The sequence below is a fragment of the Ovis aries genome, chromosome 5 (genome assembly GCF_016772045.2).
Source record: "Ovis aries strain OAR_USU_Benz2616 breed Rambouillet chromosome 5, ARS-UI_Ramb_v3.0, whole genome shotgun sequence".
Classification (NCBI taxonomy): Eukaryota; Metazoa; Chordata; class Mammalia; order Artiodactyla; family Bovidae; genus Ovis; species Ovis aries.
The window spans coordinates 59,103,412-59,122,915 of record NC_056058.1 but is presented as its reverse complement, the minus strand read 5'-3'; the positions used below and the strand labels follow the sequence as shown (position 1 = coordinate 59,122,915).

At 41.8% G+C, this 19,504-nt stretch overlaps 1 protein-coding gene across 8 annotated transcripts in view; it reads right to left on the bottom strand.

Annotated features, from left to right (window-relative positions):
* HMGXB3 (HMG-box containing 3) overlaps positions 1 to 19,504 on the bottom strand; it is a 60,684-nt gene that overhangs the window by 29,026 nt on the left and 12,154 nt on the right. For 5 of the 8 annotated variants that reach the window (XM_042250968.2, XM_012178784.5, XM_060415903.1 and 2 more), the window contains 6 exons: positions 16,004 to 16,135; positions 11,516 to 11,922; positions 9,268 to 9,443; positions 9,033 to 9,130; positions 6,468 to 6,566; positions 4,756 to 4,905 (listed from right to left, as the gene is read on the bottom strand). In XM_042250968.2, the coding sequence (XP_042106902.1) occupies positions 4,756 to 4,905; positions 6,468 to 6,566; positions 9,033 to 9,130; positions 9,268 to 9,443; positions 11,516 to 11,922; positions 16,004 to 16,135 (1,062 nt within the window). The remainder of the gene's footprint in view (positions 1 to 4,755; positions 4,906 to 6,467; positions 6,567 to 9,032; positions 9,131 to 9,267; positions 9,444 to 11,515; positions 11,923 to 16,003; positions 16,136 to 19,504) is intronic. The other 3 variants (XM_012178787.5, XM_060415900.1, XM_060415902.1) reach the window with 1 other exon arrangement.

The window sequence follows — 19,504 nt, the reverse complement described above, 5'->3', positions numbered from 1 at the left end:
TATACCCCTCTTGGTAATGGTTTCAAGATTCTGCTCCCATGCACTGGCTGTGAGGTTTGGAGGATAACAGACCAGGGGTTCAATTCTGGATATGCCACTGAAGAGCTGTAAATGGGTAACCCCCTCAAAACCTCAAAAATGAAGGATCAAAATACTAATAATCTCCTAGAGTTGTTGCAGAGTAAATGAGATAGTGCAAGTAAAGCACTTAGCATGCAACAAAAACTCTCTGAATGGTAGTTTTGATGTGTAAATGGGCACCTGTAGAGCTTCAAGCATTTATTTTTAACACTGTGTGGCTTCTGAGTACAAGGGCACTTTATACACCAGTCAGAGGCTTCCAGGAAACAAGGTTCTGAAACGCTCTCTGAAACAGGTCCTTCCTACACCCGTCCCGTTTCAATGGCGCTCCTTCCCTGATCTGTGCAAATGCAGCATCAATCACTCGCTCCTTCTACAGTCCACTCCTTTACTGCGTATTTCACTTTCTCGTAGGTGGTAAGCCATTGTTCTCTCCCCTGCTTATTTACTGAACTTCTAATACCACCACTGAGGGCACACAAAAGATGCTAACTCATATTTGCTGGACATATTATATGTTGTTTCACGGAGGTTAAGTGCATAACAACAACTTATTAACTCAGTATACCTTTGACAACTCTTATCTTGCTATCTGTAATAGTTTGGTTACCTATCTTTTTCCCCAAGCTAGACTGTAAGCTCCTCAAGGGAAGTGGGCATGTCTTATTCATCTTTGTATCCCCCAAAGCTGACCCGTAACAGGCTTTCAATACATGCTTGCTGAAAAAATGAATTTGAATGAATGGCTGTAGAAGAGTTGAGTGACACTAGAATGAGTTGCCCCAGGATTCTGTGTGTTCTTTCTCATTTATGACTTATGCTGCACCACGGGTTGGAAGATCGGTTGGAAAGCATACTCTCCTTTGGCTCTGAAACACAGATCAAAGATGGGAAGGGAAGATCATTCCAGCCCATAGATACTGCAGTCTTAATGATAGCCACTGGTGACAAACTGCATAGGAAATGTATGCTCACCGGGGGCTCCAAAGAGAAGGCACATAAAGGTCCTTGGGTTTCCGAACAGTGTTTTGTGGAAAACAATTATTTTGTTTCTCTGAAATTTAGAGAATTAGAATGTGAGGGAATGTATGAAGATGAGGGTCATGGGGGTAGGCAGCTACCAACTCACCAAAGAAAAAAGAATATAAAAAAGAGTCGGACTTGAAATCAATTGCCAAAAGGTCCCCAGATAATTCTTATCTGACCAAAAAAAGTTAAGTCACTTCACCAGTAGAGACCAACACCCATTTTCATAATGCAAGCCACATCGACAGCTGAAGGAGTTCAGAGCATCTACCTACACAGGACTCAACTCCATTCCATAATCACTGATACATTATATATGCAAGCTCCAGCATTGGAAATATGGGGGCTGGCAATTCCCTGGGACCAGTGGTTAGGACTGTGCTCTCACTGCCAAGGGCCTGGGTTCAATCTCTGACAGGGGAACTAAGATCCCAAAAACCACGTGGCCAGAAAGAAAAAGGAGTACGGGCCAACAGATTACACTTGGCTGACTGTGGTCTTACAGGGAACTAAGAGGGTGTCAAGACAGGGTGTCGTCAACATTTTCTATTTGTTTCCTTAGAATCTTGTTTTTGTTTTAAACTTTTTATTTTGTATCAGGGGGCAGCCGATTAACAATGCTGTAATAGTTTCAGGTGAACAGGGAAGAATCTTTATATCCACAGTTTTACAGAGTTCTAAGCAAAGTACTGATGTTGAAGCTGAAACGCCAATACTCTGGCCACCTGATGCGAAGAACTGACTCATCTGAAGAGACCCTGATGCTGGGAAAGATTGAGGGCGGGAGGAGAAGGGGACGACAGAGGATGAGATGGTTGGATGGCATCACTGATTCAATGAACATTAGTTTGGGTAAACTCCGGGAGTTGGTGATGGATAGGGAGGCCTGGTGTGCTGCAGTCCATGGGGTCACAAAGAGTCGGACATGACTGAGCAACTGAACTGAAGCAAAGTACCCAGAACATTTGAATTTTTTCACTTATTAGATCATAACTTATTTCCATTTTATAGACTAATCTTTTTTATGCAGCATTAATAATTTACTATTAGTAATTAATACTTAATTATTGTTCTGTCACTAAGTCATACCCGACTCTTTGAGACCTCATGAACTGCATGCAGCACGCCAGGCTTCCTGTCCTTCAGTATTTCCCTGAGTTTGCTCAAACTCCTATCCATTGAGCCAGTGATGCCATCCAACCATCTCATCCCTTGTCACCCCGTTCTACTCTTGCCCTCAGTCTTTTCCAGCATCAGGGTCTTTTCCAATGAGCTGCCTTTTCATATCAGGTGGCCAAAGTACTGGAGCTTCAATACCAATGAAAATTCAGGGTTGATTTCCTTCAGATGGACTGGTTGGATCTCCTTGCAGTCCAAGGGACTCTCAAGTTTCCCAGCATCACAGTTCAAACGCATCAATTCTTCAGCACTCAGTGTTCTTCACGGTCCAACTGTCACATCCAAACACGACTACTAGAAAAACCATAGCTTTGACCAACAAAGGTCTGCCAGTAGACCTCTGGTGGCAAAGTGATGTCTCTGCTTTTAATACGCTGTCTAGATTTGTCCCAGCTCTTCTTCCGAGGAGCAAGCGTCTTTTAATTTTGTGGCTGCAGTCACCGTCCGGAGTGTTTTTGGAGCCCCAGAAAATGAAATCTGATATTATTTGTGCATTTTCCCCATCTAATTGCCATGAAGTGATAGGACCGGATGCCATTATAATTTATTTCAATGGTAGACACAGGTTATTTCTAATTTTATCTGTTGTAATTACAGAATGTGTGATGTTCCAGACAGGCTTTATTTCAGATATTTTGTTTAATTCTGGGAATATGTATTCTAGTATTTGTCTAAAGTATCTGTTCTGAATTTGAGTCCCAACACTTGTCAAGAACCATATAGATGTGTGTTTGTATGTGAGCACCGAAAGTTTTACTCTGGAAACTGACTTAAGGAAATAGTTCAAACAAACAAAAAGTTAATCTGGGGTATAAAATTTTAGATCTAAACCAATTTTCTTTATATTGCACTGGAATTATCCCTGTTTACAAAATAACATTCACTTTCTCGAAGGAAAAAAAAAAATGGTGTGGTCAATGTGATGTGAAGAGGAGCGTATCAACCACACGGAGAAACCAGAAGGAAAAACTCACTGCCAGCAGAGGGCGCCCTGTGTAACAGGACATGACGGGAGGCAGGGACGCATCTACAAGTTCTGAGACTCCTTGAAGCTCAACTCGTGTTTTCTCTAGCGCTCATGGCCCCAAGAATAGAACGCCCAGATCTAATCCACCTTGCCTGCTTTGTTTTACTGATGGGGAAACTAAAATTCAGGATAGGGAAAGCAAGCAACTTAGGGTCATTTCCAGGCAGCTCTCTCAATTCCTATTCTCAGTGTTTTTTCCTTTTAGTTCCACTTCTCTTTCTCACGATAACCTCAGAATACTACCTCAAGCACAGAAACAGTCCTGACGATTAGGGGTGAGATTCACTGCCAGAAAGCCCCCTCCCGTCCATACACATAGAAAACTTAGCTTGAAGAAGTCCTTCCTAACCTTTCTAGTTCTGTCTGCTCCCAAACCCCCTGACCTCCTGACATAACCCTCTGGGCCTCTCCATGGCTCAGGACATTCAGTATGACCCCCTGCCTGAAAAACAAACTGCCTAGTCTTAGCATTAAAGATCTTCCATGATACATGGTCCCAATCTTTTAAGACTTCTTTTCCATACTCCTCCCCATACACTCTCTCCTCTAACCCAATGGACCATCAGACTGCCTACCTCTTCATCTCTACTCATGCCTATCCTTGAGTATATTGCACACCTTTCTCTCCCACCCACATCCTGCACATCTTGTGAGGTGTGGGTTAGATTTGGAGTGGCGGGGGCTCCACCTTGGATCCTGACTTGTTCTGTGAGCCATCCTCTTTCCCTCCAAAGCATATGAGTTGATCTCTCTTTTTATGTTCATCCCAGTCATTCTGTTCACTGTCTTAGGTAGGTACTCTTTCTGTTCACTTAAAAAAAATTCCTATGTGGAAATTCAGAGGTCCAGTGAAACTGCCCATTTTCCCTGGTTCTAGTAAACAAACAAACAACAAACACAAGCCCTAAGGAGCCAAGTGGAATGTGTTTTACTATCCAGCAGGTTGGTCCCACTTCAGGGAGCAGGCCTGCCAAGACTGCTAGAAGTAAAGCACTGTGGTTGGCCAGATGCTCTGCAGGGAACCTGAGTAGCAGCAATCTCATCTACAAAGTCCTGAGGCTGGCACTATGTATTTACCAAAATTCTATTTACAGGCCCTTCAACAACCTCAGAGCTAAACTGACGTAACCTTTCCAACCCCTTCTACTTCAGAATCCTCACTAAGGCCTGTGTTGGCTATTTTTTTCTCCTGGGAATGAACTCTTGGTCCACTGAGCTCGAAGATTCTCGGAGATCAAGGTATCTGATAAACTCCCTTATCTTAGCGAAGAGGATAAGGAACCCCAGAAAGAAGGCACTTGCCAGGTTTAGAACCTAGAACCTGGCTCCAGTTCTGGTGCTAACTACAATATGTACCAAGAAATCCTTTTATTTCTCCTAAAGCTGAACTGCTAACAGAGCCCTGTCCAAGACTGGGGGGTGTGTTTGGGGAAGGAACTCACGAGAACCTTGGTGGTTTTCTCAGTTCGGTCTTTGGCAAGGTTAAAACCACAGCTGGGACATATCCGAGGTTTATGCCGGTTGGTGTAGACATAGCTACAAGAGGGATTCTTGCACTTTCCCCGACCTCGTGATGTAGCCAGGCCCAAATCCTAAAAAATAAGACCATATTTCAATTCTACAAGTCAATTTACACCTGTGCAGAGCCAAGAATCAGGATGACCTGCTACTGGTAAAACAGAGGAGAGTGACAATTACAAACCCAGATTGAGACCAGCTCTCAAAGAGCCTTGAAAGTATCTTGAAACAAGATACTTTTTCTGTGGTTATCCCCTTTCAGTCTTAATATAGCCTGAACAGTTCTGGCAAGTCCTCCTATCTGTGAAACAAAGATGAATCTCAAAGGTCAGAAATTCAAATGCCTTCAGGGTCCAGGCAATCGGCAGTGAAGCAGGTCTGTTCTAACAGAATGCCAGGGGGACCAAAGACTTCAAGCTCCGTCTGAAGAAATACTGTGACCTGTGGCCTCTACAAGCTCACAGCTCTGGCACTGAGGCTCTTACAACAAGCTGCAGTCTAATCAGCCGAAGAGAGGGTCCTGGGCAGTCCCCACCAAATGGTGCCCCCAGTGGCCTCCCATAGCCACAGGGAAGAGACAGTGAAGGGATGGACGGCACAAAGAAGGGAGTGATTAGGCCTTTGGAAAATGAAGCCTGAGCAGCCCTCTAGGATAAGAGAGCCCTCTTCCCAAGATAGGAACAGAAAAGGCAATGACCCACCATACTATGTTGTCTTGTTCCTACTGAATGCCCAGCAGAGAGCATGGCACAAAGAATGTGCTCAATAGAAATTTCTGAATTTTTAAAAATCTTGAATTTTAAAAAAATCTAGCTGCTTCCTCAAAATCTGTGCATCTCACTCATCCAGGGGAACTGCCAAAGGTTACCTGACTGGTTTGGTACCTTAAGGATCAACAAAATTAGAGAGTATTGAGCAAGAGAAGCCCCAAAACATGCTTTCTAAGCCAAGAGAGTATTTTACAGACAGTGAAAACTGAGGACCAGAGAAGGAAAGAGCCTCCAGGTCAGACGGCATGCCAGCAGTAGAGCCAGAACCGCTTTTGGACTAGGTCTTTCGACATCTACTGTTTATTTCACTGCTCCAGGCTGCTAAGCCTGCAAAAGAATGACCCCAGAGCCCCACATTCGTTTTGGGGGATGTTAATATGTCATGTTAAAAATAAAAGCAGGGGAGGGAAAACCTTGGTGGGAAACACCAGGTTGAACAAAATAAGTTGCTTTTACTAAAGCACTTCTGAAACCCTATCAGATACTAGTACTGAATGTGACTGTTTTAGGGAGAAAAAAATACATTTCTCAAACTTGCATGTAGAGCACTAAAAGGTCTAAAGATGGCTGAATGCTGAAGCTGGACTGAATTCTCAGTGACCTTCCCGGAGAACTACTCAAGAGAAATATCTTGGTCAGCTGGCCTGCACTTCATGGATCTCACTTGGGAAAAACAAGAAACCTAGCTGATTCACTCAGTAATCACTATGATTTGTTCCAGTGACAAGATGTTTAGAATCAATGATCGAGCCCTCACCCTACTCTCACTCCCAAGTACCACTCCCCACCCCTCCTCAGACTCCTACTCACCGTCCACCACACAACCAAACCACCCCTGTGTCCACCCATCACTTAGTTCCACTTACCAGTGTGACAGTGCAGCTGTACTTATATGGAGGAAACATATCGGGCTTGACCTCCACAACTTTCACCTGAGATGTCCTGTTGGTTTGGCCATTTGATAGCTGCAGATCAAAACAGATTACTTAGTGCTCCTGAACCTCAGGCAAGCTCCTGAGGTCCTATGTACTGGAACAGCTTGAGGAAACAGTTGCCCAGGAAGTTGTAGAGCTATGCTCCAAATGAGCCCTCTGGGATGCTAGTCAGCAGTCCCCAGCCCACCAAAGGTTGAATGTCGCTTTCAACTCCCGGGGTTGCCACATTCCTTTGCACAGCTTCTAACACTGCATATTGGTAACACTATAAATCAGATTTACAACTACTATCAGGTGAGAAAAGCATATAATTGCTCTATACACAAATATGTGGTTGAATTATGCTGACATAAAGAAGTCTGTGGAATTCCCCAGCAGTCCAATGGTTAGTATTCTGCACTTCCACAGCCAGGGGCCTGTGTCTGATCCTTGATTAGGGAACTAAGATCCCATTTTTTTTGGCATGGCCAAAAAAAAAAAAAGACATCTGAAAGATTACTCACTAAAATGCCACAGGTTGAGAGGAAGATAATGGTTGTTTCCCATTTTACCAGTAGCTATAAATTTCTCAAATGTTCTACACAAAATGCAAAAAAGATGAAGGAAGCATTCTAAATTAAAAATATTCTGTAATAATTTAATTTTCAGAATATAAGACTTCATGGAACTTAACTGGTTTAAGACAGAGAAGGCGATGGCACTCCACTCCAGTACTCTTGCCTGGAAAATCCCATGAACAGAGGAGCCTGGTGGGCTGCAGTCCATGGGGTCGCTAAGAGTTGGATACAACTGAGGGACTTCCCTTTCACTTTTCACTTTCATGCACTGGAGAAGGAAATGGCAACCCACTCCAGTGTTCTTGCCTGGAGAATCCCGGGGACAGGGGAGCCTGGTGGGCTTCCGTCTATGGGGTCGCACAGAGTTGGACATGACTGAAGTGACTTAGCAGCAGCAGCAGCAACAACAAGAGCATTTGCGGCTTTTTACAAATACTGAATTTGCAAATGAAAAGGAAACTACGGAGAAGATCGGCAACTTACACACATAAAGGAGCGCTAAGGCCTTGGGATCTAGGAAGTCGCCGAAGCAGACTCATTACCATCCTTCTAGACTCAAAGACCACACATGCACCCAGAGGTGTCACCACTACTGGGTGAAAAAAGACCAACCTTCAAGGGAGAAGCTGACTGGTACCCTTGTTGGGACAGACTTAGAACTATCACATAAAAGCAGGTACCTGACAGCACAGGGCAAGGGAGAAGGCAGACTGATGTTCCTATTCCAATGTGGTCCATTTTGGGGTTTTCAATTTCAAACTGAGGGGTCATGAAATTAATTTAATGGGCTGAAATCAGGATTTTGAAAAAGAAATGGAAAAATGACTGCATTTAATATGGGCATAGCTTCATTAAGCTTTTAATGTGTAGATGTATGTACGTCTACTGATGTAGAAATGTGTTTATTACTGATAGGCATGCTCAGAAAAAACTACAACAAAAAATCTAAGAAAAAAGGTGCTTCAACACATGCAATTTTGACACCTGGTAATAAATCTTTAACAGCTTTATCATTAAATGGAATGAACTGTACTGGCTGCATGCCAGTGGATGAGATGGTTGGATGGCATCACCAATTCAATGGACATGAACTTGGGCAAACTTGGAGACAGTGAGGGGCAAGGAAGCCTGGCGCGCTGCAATCCGTGGCATTGTGATGAGTCGGACTTGACTTGGTGAATGAACAACAAGCCAGTATATGGAGGAAGAGCCATTCTTTTAGGTTTGAAAGATTACATTAAAAACATAAACACAGACAAATGCAGGAAAGGACTCGAGGGCTGAGACAGTGCACACCAGACTGTCAATGACTGGTATTTCTGGGTGACAGGATCCTAAGACTTATTTTCTTTCTGCCTTACCTGAACTTTCTACAGCAATCATGCATTCATTTTTTTCTAAAAAGATATGACAACTAAATGCAGTATCTAATCCTAGACCAGATCCTGTACTGAAGCAGAAAATGCTACAATGGACTTAACTGGGTAAAACTGACAAAACTGGAATACACGTGAAAAAGTATCAATGTTTCATTCAGTAGCAAAATACTGCTATTTTTAGGAAATGCACAATTAAGCATTAAAGAGTAAAAGGCCACGTTACCCTTAAATTATGACTATTTTAAATACACACACACACACAATGGGGGAGGATACATGAGCACAAATTATAATGCAAAATGGGCTAATACTAGAGAGTGCACAGGTGCTCTTTGTACTACTTTTATTCTTACAACTTGTTTTAAATTGTTTCTAAATAAAAGTACACATAACAAGAAATTTAAAAAATAGACAAGTCATTCATGCTAAACCTACTCCCAGAGCTCTACCAGTGTAATAATGGAGGCTTTTTGCCTATGGCTTTGAGACACTCAATGGAAGCCCTGTTCTCAGAGCAGCCAGTCCCCCCAGGGAGCTCCCCCTCTGGGGAATGGTCTTACCTTCACCTCACCAGTGCTAGATGGCTGCTGGATGGGCTGGCCCAGCTGCTTCAGCGTGCTTGGCTTCAGGCCACAAGTCCTCACAGAGGGAGTCTTATCTGAGACAATCAGGAGCCAAACTGGTGACTTAAGTGCATTCAGAGTGGCCCTAGGTCTCTCATCTCTATGCTCAACCCCCACTCCTGCCCCCTTCCCTTTCAACAGTCCCTCTTCCCGGGTCTGTCCCAGACCTTACCACTCAGAGGGAAGGCCTGCCTGGCCCTGGGCAGTCCCATGCTGCTGCCTCGGCCCACATTAGCTGGGGCTGGAAGAATTGCTCTCATGGGTCTTGCTGCAGCCAGTAATGATGGCTTGCCCCGCGCTCTGCCTTTAATCTCTGGGGCTCTGGGCATAGGAGTGAGCAGGTCAACTCTGAAAAAAAAAAAAAAAAAAAAGGAAACTTTCCCAGAAATTCCAGACCAAGGGGAAGAAAATCCAAATGCCATCTCCAGATAGCACTTTATTAGAGGAATACTGTCCTGGTTAAAATGTCATACTTTAGACATTAATTAAACCATTAAGTAGCTCTGTAACCCTGGGCAGGAAATCCCACATCTGTTTACCTTAAGTTTCTGATACATAAAATGGGAAAGTAATTACAGGTACTTCATGGGTCATTATGAAGATTTTTTAAAAGTGCAAAACCATGCCTACAGTGAGGAATTATCAGCAGCAAAGGTAGTTGTAACATCTAGTCCACCCCTAGTCCGCTCAAGTATTTACAGTGTATCAGTCTCCCACATGAGGGCTGCTGAGAGGCCCTGGAGAACAAAGTCCGTGTTTCCTTCATCTCTGTGGCTCCAATCTGAGCATAAAGCCTGTCCACAGGAGGCCTCAATACACCTTGGCTAAAGCGCTTCAGCTGCCCAAAGCAAAAGTGCACAGCATCCTTCTCTAAAGACACAGAACCATCTCAGAGTATTGATATATTGTTAAATTTTAAAAGGTAATGAGTCAAAGTATGTATGTTATGCTGCCATTTGTGTAAAGAAAGGTGGGGGAAAAAAATAGACACACACACACACACACACACACACACACAATTGACCTTGAATAGCATGTATTAGGGCAACTGACCTACACGTACTCAAAAGCTCACTGATAACTGCACAGCCCTTTCTCCATATCCAGAGTTCCTCAACCCACTGCACACCATGTAGTACAACAGAATGTATGTGCTGAAAACAATCCATATGTAAGTGGACCCACACCATGCAAGTCCATGTTTGTTCAAGAGTTAACTCCTATGTACAAACATCACGTTTTCCCACCTTTCTTTACACAAATTTAGCACAACATACATATTTTAATATCTTGATTTTAAAAACTTAATATTATTATAAACACACACACACACTCCTATCTGTTTATATATACTTAAAATTATCTCTAAAAACACAGAAAGTTGGGAATATTGTCTGTGGTAAATGGGAATGGAGCACTGAAGGATGGGACAGAAAGATTTTTTTTCAGGATATATTTTTTACATCTTGGAGTTTGAACTAAGTATATTTTCTATTCAACAATAAAAAAATTTCATCATAATAATATAAACCAGAATTTCTAAACCATGACAATACTAACATTTTGGGCCAAATAATTCTCTGGCACAACAGGCTGACCTGTGCAGTGCAGGATGTCTAGCGGCATCCTTGGCCTCTATCAGTAGATGCCAGTAACACTCTCTCCCCAACTGTGTCAACCAAAAATGTCTCCAAACACTGCCACAATGTCCCCTGGAGCACTGTGCCCCTTTGAGAACCACTGATATAAACAAATAAGGAATTTCCATTTTAAGATGATAGTTGCCTTTGGAAAGCAGCTACATAGAGCATCCAGTTAAACCTCTAAAAAAGGGAGGAAAAACAGCCCATACTTACAGACCTCTCCTATCTGAAAGCTTTACATGTGATCTTTTTCAGGCAGTATGGTCAGGCATTGAGGATATGATTTTTTTTTTTAGAAGACTCAACTCAAAATTTTCCAGAGGGGGAGAATGGGTATGAAGTATCTGTGCCCAGTCAAATAGAAGCCCAGGAAAGAGTCACAATCAGAATTTAGTTCTCTGACCACCAGGACAGGAATCTTTACATAAGATGCCTTAATAATGCCTCGCTTTCCAAATGTAGGAGCCAGGATTGAATACTAGGTCTGTAACACTGCCCACAGTCTGTACTAGCAAAACTCTACAATAAACGCTTTAGGGAGACTGACTGAAGGGATGTATAAGGACCAGGAACAGTAGCGAAAAGACAGTAGAGCATAGGAGAAAAAAAGGCAAATCAATGTCTCTAGGCCTTGGTTTCTGTATCCAACATAGAAACCATGAATTGGGCTCTGTTGCCTGTCTCAGGAATGCTACAAAGACATGGACAAAACACACACTGGGCACTTCACAAGCTGCTGTTCTAAACGCAATGCTATATATAAACACACTGGGTTACCCTGTAGGCTTTTTAGGAGCAGGGAGTGAACCGGAGGTGCTGGTCCCCTCGGCTGGTGGTGGCACGTCTAGTCCAGGACTGTCATTTTCAGTTGTTCCCAGAGAGACCTCAGGTTTGACCACTGGCGTCTTAATGACTGCTGTACCATGATTCCCAGGAGTTTCCTTGACCAAAACATGGGCATCTGAGATGATCACTTCCTCCCACTCATTCTCCTCACCCACTTCTCTTGGAGGAGCTACACTGAGAAGCTGGCTTACAGCTTCTGAGTTCTCCAGAGTCAGTTTGGAAGCGTTTTCCTTAGCGGAATTTTGCTCAGTGGTGACAGGCTGCTGATTTCTTTTAACCACAGAGCCTTTGGAGGAGACACCAGAAGTCAATTCCACTTTGACTTTGGCTGGCTTTTCCTAGAAAAAATAAGAAAACCTTTTATGCATGTGGCATTTTACAGACGACAACACATTTACAAATATTCTCTCATTTGATCCTCGTAACAATAATGTGTGAGCAACAGATAAGAAGTTGAGGCTGAGAGAGGAAGAGGCTGACTTCAGGTCCCAAGTTTTATAAAACTGGTCTGAACCTAAGTCTTCTGATTCCCGTTTCCTCTCGCCATAATATTCAAGGCTATAGTTGGCATAAACCTATTCTTCTAATAAATTTCTTAATGACATGTTTCTTTAGGTTTCAGCAAACAAATACTGGCATTTTTTTACTTCGACCTCTGACTGTTCAAGGCCTACTTCTTAAAAAAATTTCTTAACAGTGGTTATGTCCAAAATGGATCTCAGAGTTTTTTCTTCCACATGAATAGTGAAAGGCACTATAAACTAGAAGACAAACCACAAAAGCTGGGTTCTGTCTAGGCTCTGCTTCATCATAACTGCTTATGTCACCTGAGGCAAGCTTCATCTGATTCGTCAGTTCCCATTATAGAAAAAGAAAGCTCTTGGGTCAACGGCAGGAAGACAGCCTTTTGGGAGACTTAATTGTTCATGGAGGGGCAGGATCCCTCTTTGCACTTTTCAGGAAGCTCAGTACCTGTGGCCAATGCCATTAAATTTCAGTATTGTCTCCCAGTCATTGACTATCAAAAAACCCTTACATTTCTTAAGTCCCTCTGGGCCACATGGTGCCTCTGGCTAAGAATCAACATAGATAACCTTTAAGAAATCTCCTATAAAGCATTCTTAGGTTCTAACACGGAGAAGGAAATGGCAACCCACTCAAGTACTCTTGCCTGGAATATCCCATGGACGGAGGAGCCTGGTGGGCTGCAGTCCATGGGGTCACTAAGAGTCGGACATGACTGAGCGACTTCACTTTCACTTTTCACTTTCATGCACTGGAGAAGGAAATGGCAACCCATTCCAGTGTTCTTGCCCGGAGAATCCCAGGACGGGGGAGCCTGGTGGGCTGTCATCTATGGGGTTGCACAGTCGGACACAACTAAAGCGACTTAGCAACAGCAGGTTCTAACACACGATGACAAACCATGAAGACAAGAAACATTCTTAGTAAATTGTACTCAGCTTCCTGACTGCTCAAGAGGGAAGTCAGCAGAAAAACAGGAAATATGTTAAACCAAATCCTTGAGATGAGGTATTTGAGCAAAATGTTGCCCACTAAGTAGGCTATAGACAAAAATTCTTTGCAGGAAGACTGAGTAATTTAAGCAAACAGAGCAAAAAAACTTGAGCTAGTGATCTCACATTTCCTTCACCCAGCATACCCTTTTTAGATGTCACTTTCTTTCAAGATGGAAGACAAATACTACCAGTTCCTCGTGCAGAGACCTCAATTATTGCTATAGGAGTGAGGCCTTGAGCTAAAGAGCCTTATATACCATCTTTTGTTCCATCCAACTCACTGGGAACTGTGCCACATGTTTCTTGGGCTAATTTTAGCCAGTATGAACTCCAGAACAATATAAGAAAAGGTGAGTCATTTCCTGACTGGCATGGACATATTTGGAACTTTCAGGAACTATTTATACTTGCTCCTTCAAAAATCAGAACTCAAGAAATCTTAAGATTCTGCAGCTTAACAGCACAGCAATTCCTGCAGTCTGGTTTAGTGGAAAAGACAATAGCATAATTAACAATGTGAATGTAACAAGTCATTTCTCCTCAATCTATTTTTCCTCAGCTAGAAACTGGGAGTTGAACTAGCTGATAACCAAAGTCACTTTTATCTCTAAAATTTTAAATGCATTTATGCTACAATGTTACCCTTTTTCTTCTCAAAATTACTTATTCTGTTCCAAGGAGACTTAGAAATCACACTATATGCTCTTTACATGGTAATTCTTTTTTCAAAATATTTACTTATTATTTATTTGGCGGCATTGGCTCTTCGTTGTGGTCAATAGGCTTAGTTGCCCCCAAGGCATGTGGGATCTTAATTCCCCAACCAGGGATTGAACCCGTGTCTCCTGCATTAGGAGGTGGATTCTTAACCACTGGACCACCAGGGAAATCCCTACATAGTAATTCTTGGAAAAATCTTGGAGAAAAAAAATCTCTGACTTAGCAAGTAAAGACAGGAGACAAGAAGCTAAGAAAAAAAATTTATGCACGTCATGAGTTCGATCTCAGAAAGAGAATGGCTTAACAGTTATTTCAATAAAAGGGGAGGGGAGAAGACAAAATGAAAAAGCAAAGAAAGCCAAAGTCAAAACAGAATCTGAAACAGATTGCGCACAGGATCGGTTAGACTCACACAAAAGCACAGGAAACAAGATCATCCGACAGACCTGCTGTGTATCAGTGAAGAAGAAGGACCAAGGAGAAGTCCAACTGCTACCCAATTCTATCTTCCCACCGCAGTTGGGGAAGTGTATTTTGGGAGAATAATTAGGGTGGGAATAAATGAAATGGCTTCACAACACAAAAACTCCACAAAGCCCTAGGTATTTCCTGTCCCTTGAAGTGTTAATGTTCACAGTAATAACAAGAGACAATTATACTGCTGCCAACAATGGGAGCAGTGAACACCTACAGAGGATTGAATATATAATTACACTAGAAATGAACCATCCACTTTGCATGGATAATTTCATCTGACCCCTCCAACAACCCTACTGATGTAGGTAATATTCTTAGCTTCTATTTACAAATGAAGCCTAAATCAAGAACAGAAATGTAGAATGACTTTCCCAAGGTTACAACGTTAAATACCTGACTAGGGGTTTGAACTGAGGAAGCTGACTCCAGAATTATATTCTTAATTATTAACCTATTCTGTCTCCAAAACTGGTGCTATCCTGAACTTCAATACTTAGCCAGAGGGCAAAAGTCACTATCCTGATAATTTTCTAAGAAATGTTCTGTGGAAAATGCCCCAAAGGAACTTAGTAAGTATGATACTATGTAAGTTTTCTCTACAGAGAAAATAAGTCTGGACCATGAGTTGAAACACATGATGAACACAATCCTAGCCTAAACTATTTTCACAAAAACAATGCCTTCTCTTTCCTTTTCTATCTACCCAACTCCTATTGCTCTTTCCAAATCATCTCCTCTATAAAACAGCTTCTGTTTTAGTCCTTTTGTCCCTAGATAATTTATAGTCTCATATCAAAAATGTGGCCAGTAGGTATGATTTATAGTCAGTGCCAAGCACACAGCAGGTAACAAAAAACATGTTCTGAACTGAACATCACAGGGGCATAGCTCTAATGCTCATTTATTTACCGAGCACCATTTATTTGGAGACAAAAGTAAGTATTTGGAAAGTTAAACTATGGCCGAGCTTGAATACTGGGTTAAAGACCTCCACTTTTAATAGAAGCTATAGGAAACTAAGTGGGCTTCCCTGGTAGCTCAGACGGTAAAGAATCTGCCTGCAATGTGGGCGACCTGCATTTGATCCCTGGGTCGGGAAGATTCCTTGGAGAAGGAAATGACAACCCACTCCAGTATTCTTGCCTGGAAAATCCCATGAACAGAGGAGCCTGTTGCGCTACAGTCCATGGGATTGCAAAGATTCAGACAATACTGAGCAACTAACACTTTCCACATGAAACTAAAAGGACTCAGAGCTAAGGAATGAGATGTGCCCTGTGTGTATGAATAGTTAAGTAGTTAGTGTGGAGGGTGGAATGCTAAAAATGTGACCCTAACAGGAAATGAATAATTTAACATAGTATAGTCATTCATGGAAAACTATGAAGCAATTAAAGATAACATTTTTGAAGAATATTTAATGATATGGTACAGTGAAAGAAAAAAGACAAGATACAGAATTTCTATACCCACGAATAAAGACTAGAAAAAATCTTAACAGACACTGAAATCTTAACAATGGCTTTTCTTTGGATGGAGGTTACGGATAACATTTTATTCTTTCTTCTTAAAAAGAAAGAAACTGACTTATTTGTAGCATCAGAAAAGTTAAATGAATATTAATTTAAGTCATCTATTCTTAAGGGGAATAGTAAGGTTACTCTGTGGGGTTTCCAAAGCAGTGATGGCCAATGGACTCTACCTTTGGGATCCACTTCCCTCCGAGGAAGTTACCACAGGTGGGGCACTTGGGTGGCTTGTGCCTGGTGACGTATGTAAAGGAGCAGCCCGGGCTGGTACATGTCCCATGGCCCCGCCGTGTGTATGTAGTAGTCTGTAAGAATAGAGAAGGGAAGGTCAGAATCAACAGTGCAACCTAATCTCTCTCAGATCCTGATGACTATTAGAACCCCAACAATGGCAGGAGGATATCAGCTTGCAAAAAATTAGCCAGTTCATGGTCTTAAAAGGTCAGAACTGGAAAGGCCCTAAAATACAACTAATTAGTTCACTTTTTAGAAATGGAGAAAGTGAATGCAAATGAAGAAAAACAACTGCGTAGGGTCACAGAGTTAGGTACCAGAAGAACAAAGATTATGATAGCTACAATTAATTAATTAAGTGAAGTACCACACAGTGCTAAACACTCTATCGATATCTCATTTAAAGTTCTCAGCAATACTGAGGTAGGTATTACTACTACTGAGGTTCAGAGTGGTTAGATGCTTTGTTTCAAATCATGAATCATGTGGTGACTCAAGGACAGAGCCAGGCCTAGAAGACAGATCTTTGTGATTCCTGGTCAAAACTCCTTCCATGCATCCTGCTGCACCCTACGGCTCTCCATACATCAAAGCACTTGCTTCATCTTCATTCTTATTAGTTAAAAATCAGAGAACCTAGAATCTAGGATTCAAAGATATAAAAAGAGTCCAGTCACTAAAAAAATGAGAGGGAACTCCAGTTGAAACCAGGTCCTTTGACACTCAACAGAATTTGATTATTTGTATACATATATTCAATCACTGGCTCATATAATCTCTGGTGATTTCCCTTTGAACAGAATGTATTATATTTCAGCTACAAATAGAAATTAGCCATGTTCCATTTCTTGATTAATGCTGGAAAGAAAACACTTCCCTGTCAGATCTGTTCGGTCACTTATGAATGGTTTACTCAGCTACTAATCCCTGTCTCCCTAGCCTGGCCAGAAAGCAAAAACCTCCCTTAGGAAACACCAAGCTGCCTCTAGGCTGCCTCTGGCCAGAACACCTAAGGAAAAAGGGATATGACAGTGATAGTAAATCAAGGATGAGTATGAAGTTGTATGGCACCAGGAGCTGGGGGTAATTCATCTTTGTTCTTGGGCCCTTGATTTCCTCTTCTGTAAAATCACCTGCCCTTTCTGCTTAATGGGTATATCTTGAGGAACAAAAAGTTTGTAAGACTATTTTTAATGGAAAATAAAACATTTGTCTTTTCTCTGACTGTGACCCCACACAGAATAGTCATTCTGAATACATTCCCAGAGAAAAGTTAGTTCCATAAATAAATCACCACCAACCTGGAAACACTCCTAAAGAGCAGCATACAGAAATGACTTTAGAAAATAATGCCAGTGTTCAAGGCTGATGTTGTCTTCTTAAGTAGTTCTAGAAGAGCTTGATTTAACATTTATTAGACCATGAAAGAACATTAATTTCCTGAAGAGGAAAGGTTCAGGAAAAATAATATACTATAACTTTCTTACCTAATAAAATATTATTTATCTGTAGCGGGAATTTTAAGAGGAAAAGGCAGACTATGACAAGTTAAATATATGTACCTAAAAGAAACCAAGATACATATCCTAAAAAAAAAACCAATATGGTAATGAAGACAAAGTTAATGAGCCACAGACCAATAAATGAGATAAAACAGATTCATTAAAAATATTCAATTTGGAGTTCCCTGGTGGTCCAGTGGTTGAGAATCCACCTGCCAATGCAGGGAACATGGGTTCAATCCCTGGTCCGGGAAGATTCCACATGCTTCGGGGCAACTAAGCACTCGTGCCACAACCACTGAGCCCAGGAGCTGCAACAACTGAAGCCCGTACACTCTAGAGCCCTAGCTCTGCAATGAGAAACCTGAGCACCACAGCTACAGAGTAACTCCCACCCACCGCAACTAGTAAAAGCCCACATGCAGCAATGAAGACCCAGGGTAGCCAAAAATAAATAAATCATTAAAAAAAAACATTTAAGCATTTCAAAAGAAAATATAATAAAACATAACCGAAACAATAACAAGAAGTAAAAGGACATATTTAAACCAAATCATATTAATAATCACATTAAATATATAGCGCCTAAATACTAAATACCTAAATTATAAGGCAGAGACAGTCAGACAGGTCTTGCTCTTACAGTCAAACTGTATGTTGTCTACCAAAAAGGTACTTTAAATACAATGCTACAAAAAGGTAGAAGGATGGAAAAAGATATAGCTTGTTAATAACAATAATCAAAATAAAGCTTGATACCAGACCTAAGTAGATTTCACGGGCAACAGTGTGAGAGATAAATGCCACTTCTTAATAAAGAAGTAATAAACTTATCCAGAGAATTTAACAACCCTAAACATTTATGTATTTAGTAACAGTCAGAATACATGACACATAAACTAACAGAACTGCAAAAAGAAACATATAAACCTACGACGACTGGTGGATGCTTTCTTAGTAGTTGACAGAAACAGTCGACAGAAAATCAGTAAGGATCTGAAATGTACAGAACATTCCAACACCAGACTACACACTCTTTTCAAATGCACTTAGACCATTTATCAAGAGAATTCATACTCTGAGCCATAAAATAAGCCACACTGAATTTAAAAGGATTCAAGTCTTATACAAACTACAAAGTTCTAATCACAATGGAATCAAATCAGAAATCGATACAGAAAGATATCTGGAAAATCCAATATTTGGAAAGTGATACACCTCTAAATAACTCATGGGTCAAATAAGTTAGAAAGCATTTCGAACTGAATAAAAATGAAAACATATCCTACCAAAATTTGTGGGATGCCACTAAAAGTAGTGCTTGACAGTGAAAGTCGCTCAGTCGTGTCCAACCCTGCAACCCCATGGACTATACAATCCATGGAATTCTCCAGGCCAGAATACTGGAGGGGGTAACCCTTCCCTTGGAGAAGGCAATGGCACCCCACTCCAGTACTCTTGCCTGGAAAACCCCATGGACAGAGGAGCCTGGTGGGCTGCAGTCCATGGGGTCGCTAAGAGTTGGACACGACTGAGCAACTTCACTTTCACTTTTCACTTGCATGCATTAGAGAAGGAAATGGCAACCCACTCCAGTGTTCTTGCCTGGAGAATCCCAGGGACAGGGAAGCCTGGTGGGCTGCCGTTTATAGGGTCGCACAGAGTCAGACATGACTGAAGCGATTCAGCAGCAGCAGCAGCACCCTTTCCCTTCTTCAGGGGATCTTCCCAACCCAGGGATTGAACCCAGGTCTCTTGCATTGCAGGCAGATTCTTTCCCAGCTGAGCCACAAGAGAAGCCCAAAGTAGTGCTTGGAGGCAAATTAAGCACTAAGCAGCTATATTAGAAAAGAAAGTCTCAAATCAATAACCTCAGCTTCTACCTTAAGAAACTAGGTAAGACCAAATTAAACCCAAAGCAAGCAGCAGAATGATAAT